We start from the raw sequence: 13,557 nt of genomic DNA, 5'->3' as shown, positions 1-13,557 counted from the left end.
GAAGCCTAGGACATTTTTTTACGGATCAAGCTCGTTACGAAAAACGATCTAGCACCACGAAGGGGCTACTGTTGGGGGTCTGCTTCGTAGTCGAAGGTCCTGTAAGAAGAAACACCTTCGGAAGATCAGCACGCAAATAACGCCGAAGCTACCCTACAGGGAACTTCGGCATATCGACATGCTTAAGACGAAGGGTTGCACCGACTTAAAGATGAAAAGACAGATTGACCCATGACAGTTTGTGTCATGATTGTAATCGAATGTAAAGGGTATAAATGTAATTTCACACAGGTTGCGCCCTGTGCCTATAAATATATGAACAATACCCCCCATACTGTTCACGCTGATTTGTACTCGCTCGTGCATTACGCTTGTACTATCTCCTTTAATCAAGCCGAAGGTACAAATGTAATTTTGTATTATTTCTGTTTATTCATGATAATATAATAAATGATGAGTTAATAATGTTACATAATCATTCATGTTGTTTTCTATGTTTTACATGCTTCTTCTTTCATTAATATACACTGCAATCCTGAAGGTATGCCCTTCATGACCTTCGTCTGAAGATCATTATGTCCTAAGGGGAATAATGCTTCGAAGGACAAAGGGCCTTAACCTTCAACATTTTGTGTTGCCTTGTTCTTAATTCATAGCATTTGAGAACAAGTCTCCAACACATGTAACAGATTTGGGTTCGAGTTTGTTAGAGTTCCTAATATATAGGATATGGTTGTAACAGATAAGCACCAGATTAGATCTATCATGTAACCACCCACCTCCCAGCCAATATAAATACATGTCACCATAATACCTCAAGCCACCACGGGCAGGATGCCGCAGTCCCGTTCTGACGTGAACAGGATCGTGCGGGGGAGAAACGGCCCTAGCCATCGATCCGGTAATGAGCGCTCACGATTGAATCTCAAATACCCCATCGTGATCGAAAATCGTAGCTGTTGATCTCAGATCTATTGGCCGAGACCAGATCGCGGGATCCTTTAATCTCGAGCATTGATTTTAGATCCAATGGCTGTGATGGGATCGGTCGTGTACCGATTCGGCTGAGACCATGGGCCGTCCGATTCAATCTGGCGGGGGAAATTCGATCTGCTATCATAAAATCTCTGTCGCCGATCTCCGATCTAACGACCGAGACTTCGATCTAATCTGCATCGTAGACTATCGATCCAACGGTCCATAAAAGTCCATACCCCTTCGGTCGTCTACTTTTGCAAAAGAGACCATGTGCTCTATATTAATCAACCCGCCGTCCACCTGTGAGGTAAGATGATTACCTAGCAGTCACTCAGAATTGCAAATAAGTCCCTAGAGCTCGATTTAATTATAAAAATGACCGAAAACCAAATTAATCCCTATATTGCTCGTTTTAACTCCGATTTAGTTCGTTAGTCTCGTTTTAAATTTGTCTACACAGTAACAACATTATTTACAACATATTACTTACTTTTATATTGTTTATCATATGATTATTGATTTATCTTGCTAATCAAAGTTAACTGTCCATGATTATAACCTGACTAAAAATACAACTTGTAATCAAGTTATATCTCGTATTAAAGTTTAATTAATTCTCACATGATTTATATTAATTAACATATAATTTATCTTTTATTGTTTAATCACCTAAATCTTTGGAAAATCATATCCTCTTAATCGTAACTTCGAATTTAGTGGTTCTCGAACCTACGATCTCATAGCAACGCGTAGAATATTATTATGTGGTTTGTTCTTATGTTTGGTGTAATTTTATTTTTATGTAGTCCTTGTCTGCTTGTATGTAATGCTACGAGTAGCAGCGAGGTTACGAGTCACCGAAGACCAACTTGGTGAAGTACCTAGAAATTTGAGTTACACGCAAGTTGTGCCCTTGATCACTTCTCTTTACCCAATAACGTTCTTGTTAATCTATGTGACATGCTCAAGTTAATTTGATGGGACCTAATTGGCTTCCCTTGCATTGTTTATCCCACACCTTGCAGACAAAAGAACTATTGGGTAGTTTTGCTATTTGAAAGGGAAATAGGGTTAACCTTTCCCACAATTAATTTTGGTGGTTGAATGACCAACACAAATATATGGACTAACTAGTTTGCTCTAGAATACATGTTCTACATGTGCAAAAAGATTCAACATAAACCAATAAAAGATTCAAGTTAGGGACAAAAATAAACCGGAGCAAAGAATTGAGTGTGTTGTGGACTGGCGCACCGGACAGTGTCTGGTGCACCATGTCCGTACGAAGATGAACCAGCCACTCTCGGGAAAACTGAGCTGCGCTCCGCTATAATTCACCGGACTGTCCTGTGAGCCAGTGGAGCAACGACTACTCGCTCCAACGGTCGACTGCAAAAGCCGCTGATAGAGGAAACAGTGTGCCACAAGAAGACAACGGTGCCAACGGTCGACTGCTCTCAAACCCTAACGGTTGGGTGACATGGCGGTGCACCGGACAGCCTACAGTGCTTGTCCGGTGCGCCCATCGCCAGAAGCCTTCCCCAACGGCTTCTTGGTGGTTGAGGGCTATAAATACCCCCCAACCACCACAACTCCAAGCATCCAGGTTTTCTGAAGTTCTCATTCAATACAAGAGCTAGTGCATTTAATCCTAGACACAATTCAAGAGATCAAAACCTCTCCAAGTCCCAAATTCATTCCAACCACCTAGTGACTTGAGAGAGTGTGAGTTCGTGTTCATTTGTGCTCTTGTTGCTTGGATCGCTTTCTTCCTTCCTCATTCTTATTCCGAAGTGACTTGTAATCAAAGCAAGAGACACCTAAGTGTGTGGTGGTCCTTGTAGGGTCTAAGTGACCCATTTGATTAAGGAGAAAGCTCACTCGGTCTAAGTGACTATTTGAGAGAGGGAAAGAGTTGAAAGAGACCCGGTCTTTGTGACCACCTCAACGGGGATTAGGTTCTTGGAACCGAACCTCGGTAAAACAAATCACCGTGTTCATTCACTTGATTTCCATTTGATTTGTTTTCCCCTCTCTCCCGGACTTGATTTAAGTTCTAACGCTAACCCCGGCTTGTAGTGTGTGTTTAAAGGTGTAAATTTCAGATTACGCCTATTCACCCCCCTCTAGGCGACTTTCACTATTGCTCTACCTGGCTTTGGGAAATTAATGGTATATTATGATCATGCTCCAGTTATGTTGTTGTTTTAATTATTGTTCATGATAAGATCATTGTGTTATTTGGAACATGGAGCTTAACTTGAGGTATCTGTGCTACCACAATGGTGGAATGGGACGCCCTTGGCTGACTAATTAGGAAAGCTAGTGGAGGACTGCCTTACCCGAAAGGGGCAATGGCGGTAGAGGAGCTACGTGTAGGGAGATTCTCGGGTCGATCATGCTGCGATGGCTTTTCGGATGAGGGATTCCTATATTGCCCTTCTCAGAACCGTAGCGGGTTTTCTGAAGCTAGTGGAACTTTGTAAAGACCTCGTAGTGGATCCCTATCCATTCACCTCGGAAGTGTCTAAGTGCCTTGCAAACCCTGGCTAGACGGGATACACGACTTGTGGGTAAAGGGCACAACCTCTGCAGAGTGTGAAACTGGTATATCAGTCGTGCTCACGGTCAAGAGCAACTTAGGACTCTCACATGGTTAATTTATGGAACTAAACTTAATCTGTCATATGCATTGCATCGCGGGTGTTATTATTAATCTTGATCTCTTATTTATTTGGATTGTTATCTACTTATACCTAGTAACTACTAATAAAATTTGACCAACTCTAAAAGCAATGCTCAGCTTTAACCATCTCCTTTAGTAAGCCTTACACTTCACATGAGCTCCCACATTTGGTGAGTTCATACACATTATTCCCCACAACTTGTTGAGCATTGAACGCATGTGAGCTCACCCTCGTTGTACTCACATCCTCGTAGGTCAAGAACAGGTACCACAGGATGAGGCGCATGAAGGATGCTGTGATGAGTCCGTGAGTGGAATAGGTCGTCGTCTCCCAAATAATTGAGGTTGCTGGATCGTTGTCTTCATATGATGTAATTATTATTCTATTTTGCACAGAACCCCGTTATATATTAATGTTGTGACAATTGTTTCTGTACCATGAGTCATCGTATGTGTGAGACTTGATCCTAGCACACATTTGATTATTCGCACCCGGTTTTTAGACCCCTGAAACCCGGGTGTGACATTTCACCAAGTTCCCAATCTTTCATGCAAAGTAGCATCTCAACCATTTCTGGTGCTAGGCGTCGTCGTCTTTCCTCGATTATCCTACCACAAAAGCTAAATGTAGATTCTAAGGAAATGGTTGACACAAGAACAAAAATAATATCTCTATCTAAGATGGGGAGAATATGATAGGACAACTTATGTTCATACCACTAGTTTAGGATATTAAAGTCATCATCAAACTTCTGCAATGTGTCATTGTCCAGGTAGGAGTACAATTCTGTGTCAAGTGAACTTAGTCCAGCACTAGAGTGTGCTTGTTGAAGCAAAGCAGATGCTGATGTTCCACTGCCAAGGTTAGGAGTACTAGAACCAGGATATGGAAACTCAGAGATAGAATTAGATCCATAAATCAAACAGTTATAGAGAGATGTCAAGGATTTAAAAGCTAACAAAAGTAAACCTCAGTGCATTTGGGAGAATAAATAGTAATTTATCACTTCTTCAGACAACAAGCAAGGTAACAAACAGTTACAGAGAGATGTCAACAATTTAAAAGCTAACACAATTAAACCTTAGTGCATCTGGGAGAATAAACATGACTTTATCAGTTATCACTACTTCACACATCAAGCAAGGTAACAAACAAATATAAACATGATCACTACTACACAGATCACAGATCAGATATCGCCACTAATCACATAAATAACTACACTACACAGATCACACAACAAGCAGATCATATTATCTCTGCATCACACAATAAGCAGATCATATTACCTCTGCATCGTATCGAAGAAGTCGTTGTTGTTAGCAGTAGATCCGGAGCACTGGTTCCTCACGGGTCAAGACAACTCAAGGGGGAGACTTGCAAGGGAATAAGCACATTAGGAGCAAATTAGACCAGATCTGGACATCCGGAATAAGTTAGGGTTTCTAAGAAACACCAGTTCATCACACAACAAGCACAAGTAGCTCACAACAGAGCAGATCGAGTTACCTCTAGGGATGAAACAGGACGGATACAGTGTCATCATGTATCCTACCCTAATGTATTTCTCTCGAATACAGGACTGGATACGAGTAGTTAAGATTCGGGACGGATACAGGACGAGACCGGGTAATAATCCGGGCAGGTAAGAAACGGATAACGAATAGTACTCGGGTAGGTACCGGATAGTTGTCGGTTAGTTTGTCCCAATAATATTAATTGTCCAACCATCCAACAAACATATAAATTAAGCAATACATAGTCATGTATATGATAGATCAAATGTAGGAAAGGAAACCGATAAAATTGACATCATGCAGTTCAAAGTTACCAATCACAAGAACACTGTGGAACCAACACCACAATATTAAAAGTTTATAAAATATTCTAATTTCACTAAAAAATGTAAATAAGTTACAAAAACTAATAAACCTTTTATACGGAGATAACTAAAGTCCTCATATGAAAATGATAAAGTAAAGTACTGATTATGTTGAAACTTGGACTTACAGTGATTTCACATGTAACTCATACAAATAAGTGAAAGTGAAATGGAAAAAACACGGATATCTTATAGATCTTATGATCCAAACATTTTTATGGTTATATATGGACATATGTTGTGCCTCTGTAAAATTTCACGATTTTTAAGGCTATTTATGTATTATTAATTTCTGGTGGTAGAAAATCTTCAAAATATAATTAAATCCATAAAATATTGTAGCGTTGACCGAAAATTACAAATAAGTTACCAATACTAATAAATAGTCTACAAAAAGATAACATTAAGTTCCCACATGAAGATAACCTTAAGCCCCCACATAAAAATGATAAAGTCTATTAATTTGATATAAATTTGGATATTATTTCAATGATTTTGGTCGAAAGATGTGTTTAAACAAAAAATAGATGCACTACAAAGTTATAGATCTCTTCGAGCTCTACAATTTTCATATAAACTTTATCTACATCTGATTTCAAACGTAAAAGTTATGATTTTATAACTATATTATGCAGAAAAATAAAAAATGGGTACCCGAATTCCGGTTACCCGTATCCGACCCGAATACCTGGGTATTTACCGGGTAGTCCTCGCTCCATATCCGACCCGAATTCGAAGCTGCACTATCCGGGTATTAACCGTATCTGTCCCAAATATAAAAATACTGAATCTGTATCCGAAAAAATGGGTATTTGCACTATTCGTATCCGGTACCCGATGGGTATACCCGACCCATTTTCACCCCTAGTTACCTCTGTGTCAGATGCAGAGATGATGTCGTCGTTAGCAATAGATCCGGAGCACTGGTTCGTCACCGACTTGCCGTGGAGATGGAGCTGGCGCGCACTGGTTCCTCACGGATCAAGACAACACATGACGGACACTTGCAAGGGAATAAGTAGATCAGGAGCAAATTAGACCAGATCCGAATAACCAAGATAAGTTAGGGTTACCTTACCTTCACCGATGAGGAGCAGATCCGGAGCACCGGTCCAACTGCGTCGACGCCTTTGAGGTCAAGGTAGAGAGGGGGAGGACAGGAGGAGCCCGAGCCCGAGCACCAGTAAGTCGGGACTCGGTGACGTCGCCTCCAATGTAGAGGTACCATGTATCGGGATCGAGAGGGAGGAGGAGGACAGGTCGATGGAGGCATCGCAGCATCGGTCAGCGGTCAACGGAGGGCGGAGGAATGGCGCACTTGCACCATTAGCCGTCGCACATTCCAGAGACGACGAGAGCGGAGAGACCAAGAGGGCGAGAGGCGTGAGAATGTGAGATTGAGAGAGGCAAGTTAGGGTTAGTCGTGGGCACCTTAAGGTTAATTAGCATAGTGCGGGGAGTGGGGTGGGCTGCCTGGGCGTTGGGCCGTTCTGCCTTTGGAATTTGTAGCGGGTCAGTTTCCAAGCTCGTTAGCCACTAGGCCGTGCTCGGGCCAGCCCAGCGGGGCTAGAAGGCTGCTGAGCACGACACGCATTTTGGGTCGGACTAGAGCCGAGCCCGCATATATCTGTGTCGAACCGAACTAGTGTTGGGCTAAAAACCGGGCTTCGTGTCGAGCTAATGGGCTAGGTGCCTTTTGAACATCTATAGCTTCATGCATGTTCACTTTTGTTGCGTTGCATGCAACCACTAAAAACAAGTAAACAATTGGCAGGCCACCGTGGTTGCATGTTCCGAGAGTGGTCAACTATGCATGCTCTCGTTACACTACTGCACCAAATATTCCAAGAAGCGTGTGTGCACCAACTACCACTACCTCTCTCTTTTTTTGTGTGTGTGTGTGAGCTAGTGTGTGTCATTATAATACCATTAGCATCGATATCAACTTGTGGATGCATATATATAAATAAATCAAGGATAAGAGGAAAAGCTTTCTAGAGGCCAGGGTACGGGTTAGCAGAAGCGTTAACAGATGCACGTACGCAGCGCCAAATAAAGCGATGCAAAACCAAACAAGTTGCTGTGGTTCTGTGTACTATTATTGTATGGTTCGTTACTCGTACACCACACATGTCAGACAGATGGAGAGCTCTACCAGCAGATGCGCTTTTTGACTAGCTAGCCACAACACAACGTGCTCGCTCGATCATTATTCGATCGATCATATTCAAATTCACTTTCACGCGCGCCATTAAAATTTGGCCGACACACATGTACACACGGCCGTTAAACTCGTTGCTTCGCAGTCGCACAGGCTAGCTAGCCTCTGATCGAGAGTGCTTATAAATAGCTCCCCGGCCGGCCCCTCATCAGCCATCGTACTAAGTATGTACCAGCAATTAACCAGTCACAGCAACTGACCTCTCGCTCAGATCATCAGAACCAACGACCACTTTGTCGTAGGAAGAATCATATCGGTGGACGGCTGTACGTACTGTACCATGGGGTGGTACGACGGGCTGCTTCTCATGAAGGCTCTTGTTGTTCTTACCGGCAGCATGCTGGTGCTCAGCGCCGCCGCCGTAGAGCGGCGGCGGGTGCCGGCGATGTACGTGTTCGGGGACTCCACCCTGGACGTGGGCAACAACAACCACTTGCAAGGGAAGCAGGTCCCCCGGGCCAACAAGCCCTACTACGGCATCGACCTGCCCGGCTCCGGCAAGCCCACCGGGAGGTTCAGCAATGGCTACAACGTCGCCGACTTCGTTGGTAACTATATATATCATCTATATATTATGAATGTTTTAGCTTATTTAATTTGTATAATTAGTAACCTCTAATCTATGGATATATATATTCATGTGCAGCGAAGCATCTAGGGTTCGAGAAGAGCCCCCTGGCTTATCTGGTGCTGAAAGCGCGCAATTACCTGATCCCGAGCGCCATCACCAGAGGAGTGAGCTACGCATCGGCAGGAGCTGGCATCCTCGACTCCACTGTAAGGGTGTGTTTGGTTTAAGGAATTACTACATCCAAATTGAGGTTGTGTATCATGAGTTTATTCCTTAAATTTGGTGGGATGACCTCATTTCTCATATTAGTACTAACTAACTAACTATGAGGAATGAGGTGGTGATGGATCAACTCATTTTATTCCACAAACCAAACAAAAATAGTGAGTAGTGAGAAGATGATGGACTAGCTCATCTCTCAAACCAAACACCCTATAAGTGAAGCCAGGCCGGTGAATGCGTTGACCTCCTGCACGCACTCCAAACGCCTAGCAGAAACCCGTGCAGATCCCAGCTGTCACGACTTACGAGGGATCATCATTCATCTAGATCGCGCACCGACAGCTTGGAAAACCTCTTAAAAAAAGCAGCATGCATGAGCCACGCGATTAATTATAACGATAATAGTTAATAAAGTACCCTATGCATGCATGCATGCATGTGCCAGAACGCCGGAGGCAACCTCCCGCTGTCGCAGCAGGTGCGGCTCTTCGCCGCCACCAGGGCCGCCATGGAGGCCAAGGTGGGCGCGCGCGCGGTGGCCGAGCTCCTCTCCAGGTCCTTCTTCCTCGTCGGCGTCGGCAGCAACGACTTCTTCGCCTTCGCCACGGCGCAGGCCAAAGGGAACAGCACGGCGGTGGGCGTGGGCACCCAGAGCGACGTCGTCGCCGCCTTCTACGGCAGCCTCGTATCCAACTACGCAGCCGCCATCACGGTACGTCATGCATCCATGTGCTACGCGCGCACTGGTATTTTTTTACCAAGCTCAATTATGTTATATTCATGCATGCCATGTTGCCAACTGTAAGCCTGCAGAGGCATAAGGAATTGATCAGCAGATATAATACTAGTATAGTACAGATTTGGTTCCAACCTTATGATTTTTACTATTCCCTACAGTATTAATTAATGGGCAATTAATCTAATGGCCGGTGATTCTTGCGTTGCGCACGCAGGAGCTGTACAAGCTGGGCGCCAGGAAATTCGGCATCATCAACGTGGGGCCTGTCGGCTGCGTGCCGGCCGTGCGCGTGCTCAACGCCACCGGCGGGTGCGCCGACGCCATGAACCAGCTGGCCGCGGCCTTCGACGGCTTCCTCGACTCCCTCCTGGCCGGGCTCGCCGCGAGGCTGCCGGGGCTCGCCTACTCCGTCGCCGACTCCTTCGGCTTCGCCGCGCGCACCGACCCGCTGGCGCTGGGGTTCGTTAGCCAGGACAGCGCGTGCTGCGGCGGCGGCAGCCTCGGCGCGGAGAAGGACTGCCTGCCCGGCGCCCAGCTCTGCGCCGACCGCGACCGCTTCCTCTTCTGGGACCGCGTGCACCCTTCCCAGCGCGCCGCCATGCTCAGCGCCCAGGCGTACTACGACGGCCCCAAGGAGTTCACCGCGCCCATCAGCTTCAAGCAGCTGGCTGACAAGATAGTAATCAAATAATGTATTTCTGTTTGTTGTACATGCTCACATAATAATCGTCGCTATATTTTTTTGTTCGTTGCAATTTCCCTTCAGAAAATAATTAAATGAGTGGATTGAATCAAGGCCGGAATAATTTATTGACTTAATAAGTATGTGAAGAGTTTTGTACACTCAATAAGGCATGTACAACCTAATTAAACGAGGAGTCTTTATTAGGCTAAGTGAAAAAAAAATCAAGAGACGAGCTCTTCACGAAGAGCCCGTTTCTACACGACTTTCTAGATATTGTGTCTTGATTGTATTTATGATTTAAATGCTTATGGTTGTATTATTCAGTCTCTTGGATGTATCTTGTACTTTAAAAACAAGTCGGAGTCTTAGGGTCGTACATGCCCTAATTTAGTTGTCATGGTTTCGGAAACTAGGAGGCAGTAAGATTTATGTTCGGTAGGGGTGCTAGTGCGGACTCACTCTGAATGGTGAATCGTTGGGACTCGGACGAAGAACTTAGGACACGAGGGTTTGTCACTAGTACAAAGAAGCTCTATAGTGACGGTTGCAAACCTATTTTTACTGACGTTTCTTAGAACCGTCGATACTAGGGACCACTAAAAATCATCATTTTTACAGGCGAGTAACTGAGGACCACCCGTGAAAACCGATTTCTAGTGGCAGTTGAGTTAAGAAAATCGCAAGTGGAAATCGATTTTCACTAGCGGTCGACGTAATAAATCCGCTAGTAAAAATTATTTTCAGAAACATTAAACGGATTTTAAAAACAGCAAAAAAATTATTTAAGGAGAGGACTCAGCCCACTCCACCCGCCCGTCGCAAGTCGCGACACTTTTCGCGCGCTACGCGGTTGTCTGGCATCGAACCGTCGACCTCACCCTCGCGCGTACCTTCCACTACCATTCCGCTTATGGCATAATTTGTGTTTAATTTATATTTTTTGTCCACATATTACAATCATTTAAGTGTAAATTGCTTGTTTGAGACCGTAAACAAATTCAAATAAAAAAATTGTCGACTACAAAGTTGAATAACTTTTGAAGTTCTACAACTTTCATTTTGACAATTTTTTCATCCGAGGTAATTTGCAAAATTTGAATTTTAAATTTGACATACTTAGATTCAATTTTTGAGAACTGAAATGAGTTCAAATAAAAAGTTGTCAACTACAAAGTTTTATAACTTTTAGAGGTCTACAATTTTTTGGTGGTTTTGTCATACGAGTTTGTTTGAAAAACTCGAAATTTAAGGATAAAAATGATTTCTAGTGGCGGTTCCTTAAGAAAACCGCCATTAGAAATCATGGATCTTTATAGACGGTTTTCTTAAGGAACCGCATGTAGAAATATGATTTCTAGTGGCGGTTTTTTTAAGGAACCGGCACTAAAAATAGCATAGGCGGTTGATAACCGAATCCGTCTATAAAAATATATCGCTCCGCAGGCTTTGAGCCTTTTTCTACTAGTGTATACTGGTTCGGGTTCGGACTATAATCTAGTGTAGTGTTGATCGTAGTATTGCTTTGAGCGTGTTATAACAAGTGTGCTTGTGTGCCTATCCTGCAGTGAGAAAGAGGGTCCTACCCTTTTATATCTCAAAGGCCAGAGCTTACATTATTCCCTCTTCAAAGAGAGATATAGAGAAAGAGAGAATAAGTCTTTTATCTGTTGCCCGATCCCCTTCTCCTGGTTGATCGAAGTAGCGCTTTCGGACATGGTGTTGTCGGGTGTTCATGTCCTTGCGGCGGATTTGTGGCTGATGTATTTGTGGTGATGCATGGCGGGCTCTATGGCGCAAGCGCAGGACTCGACTGACTCGGCATGGTTCCCCTTCGCCTTTGTAGGCTCGATGTTGTCCTTTCATGTGTGTATCGGTTCATTCGATATGGCATCCTGCCTTGTCGTTTCTGGCATACCGGCCACTGTAGAGGTTCTAGTGCTAAGGTCGTCCTTGACACAATAGTTGTGCTCGTGTCCTATTACTAGGGCTCCTGACGTTACACACTGTCGTGGTCGACGTATGCTTTCGATTCTGGCTTAACACTTAAACTTGCTTGGCGAGAGAATTGGTCGTCCGCTCCATCTCACAAAATTTCTTGACAGGAGACTTGATCGTCCGCTCTGTCTCGCATAATTTCTCGGCGGCGGAGGACTTGGTCGTCCGCTCTACCTCGCAAACTTGCTCGATGGAGGACTTGGTCGTCCGCCCCCGCTTTGTAGACTTGCTTGGCCAGAGGGCCTGATCGCTTGCTCCGCCTCACAAACTTGCTCACGCGGGGGACTTGGTCGTCCGCTTCGCAGACTCGCTCGGCGAGGGGTTGGTCGCTCGCTCCGCCTCGCAGACTTGCTCTGTGAGGGGCTTTGTCATACGCTTCATCTTGCAGACTTGCTCGGCGGAAGAGATTTGGTCGGATGGGCCGTTCTTAGGGAGTTTCTCGAACTTTCTTTGGGTATCCTGTTCCTGGGTTGCCGGCATTAGTGTAATCAATTTATTTGTGTAACGATGGTCGGCTCTTCATACGTCAGTGGTTTATCATCATAAAATTAACAACCACTACTCAATATCTTGTCACTGTCGATCCTCGTCACTGTCCATTCAAAAACCTCAATCACTATCGGTTTCTTAAAAAGAATACTGTGATAGAGCCTCTTCATCACGGCCGGTGAGGTCTGCCAAAACACCTAAATATAATCCTCAATCGCATGCATCTCAGTTTCTCTTGAGAGCAGGCAGTAAAAAAAATTGCAACGATGAACCTATTCATGACTACCGTTGAGGTTTGCCAAAACACCCAAAATTACTTCAAAAATATGTTTTTTTTTTCAATCCCGAGAAGGTCGCATCAGATGCACAATCGCGCGTCACAAGACACATGATTTTTGGCGCGCTTCGCAGCCATTGGTAGTCGAACTTGAAGACCTCAGCCCTCGCAGGTTTTTGGATATTGGACTTAGCTATTTTAAATTTATTCGGTTTTTAAATGAGTATTTATATTCTAAACAAATTTAAATAAAGTGTTATTAAGTATAATGTTTTAAACGTTTTGAGATCTATGACTTTTATTTTGATCATTTATTTATATGAGGTCATTTGAAGAATTTGGAGTTGAAATATAATTCAACTGTGACAGAATTCAAGCATAAATTTCCTTTGATTTCAAATAAATAATATCATCTAGAAGTTGCATAGCCTTTTGAGATCTATATCTTTGATTTGATCGTTTCTTCACTTGAGATTATTTGGAAATTCAAAATTTTAATATGAGCGATTGAAATGTAATTCCATTGAGTAGATGATTTCAAATGCAAGGTTGTTGACTACAAAGGTGTATAATTTTTTAAATCTACAACTATTGTTTTATTTATTGCTCCAACCAAGAGTGTTTCATGTCACTACAAACTCACTTGTGTAGTTGCTAGTGACTATAAACCATATGGGTTCTTTTGGTATTAACACTGTAAAATCTTGTGAATCAAATTTCAAAATTAAAATGGCTTCATATAAAAAAGTTGTAGGCTATAAAAGTGCATAACTTTCTAAGATCTATAACTTTTGTTTTTGTTGTTTTTTTC

At 43.5% G+C, this 13,557-nt stretch overlaps 1 protein-coding gene across 2 annotated transcripts; it reads left to right on the top strand.

Moving 5' to 3' along the window:
• The first annotated feature begins 7,873 nt into the window (after positions 1–7,873).
• Positions 7,874–10,256, top strand: LOC103626463 (GDSL esterase/lipase At1g71691). Of its 2 annotated transcripts, none has more exons than XM_008646870.2 (4): positions 7,874–8,316; positions 8,415–8,551; positions 9,007–9,273; positions 9,515–10,256. In XM_008646870.2, exons 1-4 carry the CDS (start codon positions 8,049–8,051, stop codon positions 9,989–9,991), a joined length of 1,149 nt encoding a protein of 382 aa, XP_008645092.1. In that variant the 5' UTR covers positions 7,874–8,048; the 3' UTR covers positions 9,992–10,256. The 2 variants fall into 2 exon arrangements, with proteins under 2 accessions (XP_008645092.1, XP_008645093.1); XM_008646871.2 differs by having other exon boundaries at positions 7,881–8,316; positions 8,415–8,545.
• Positions 10,257–13,557: the final 3,301 nt, after the last annotated feature.

The sequence above is a fragment of the Zea mays genome, chromosome 5 (assembly GCF_902167145.1).
Source record: "Zea mays cultivar B73 chromosome 5, Zm-B73-REFERENCE-NAM-5.0, whole genome shotgun sequence".
Lineage (NCBI taxonomy): Eukaryota > Viridiplantae > Streptophyta > Magnoliopsida > Poales > Poaceae > Zea > Zea mays.
This window is presented reverse-complemented; position numbering and strand designations above follow the sequence as displayed.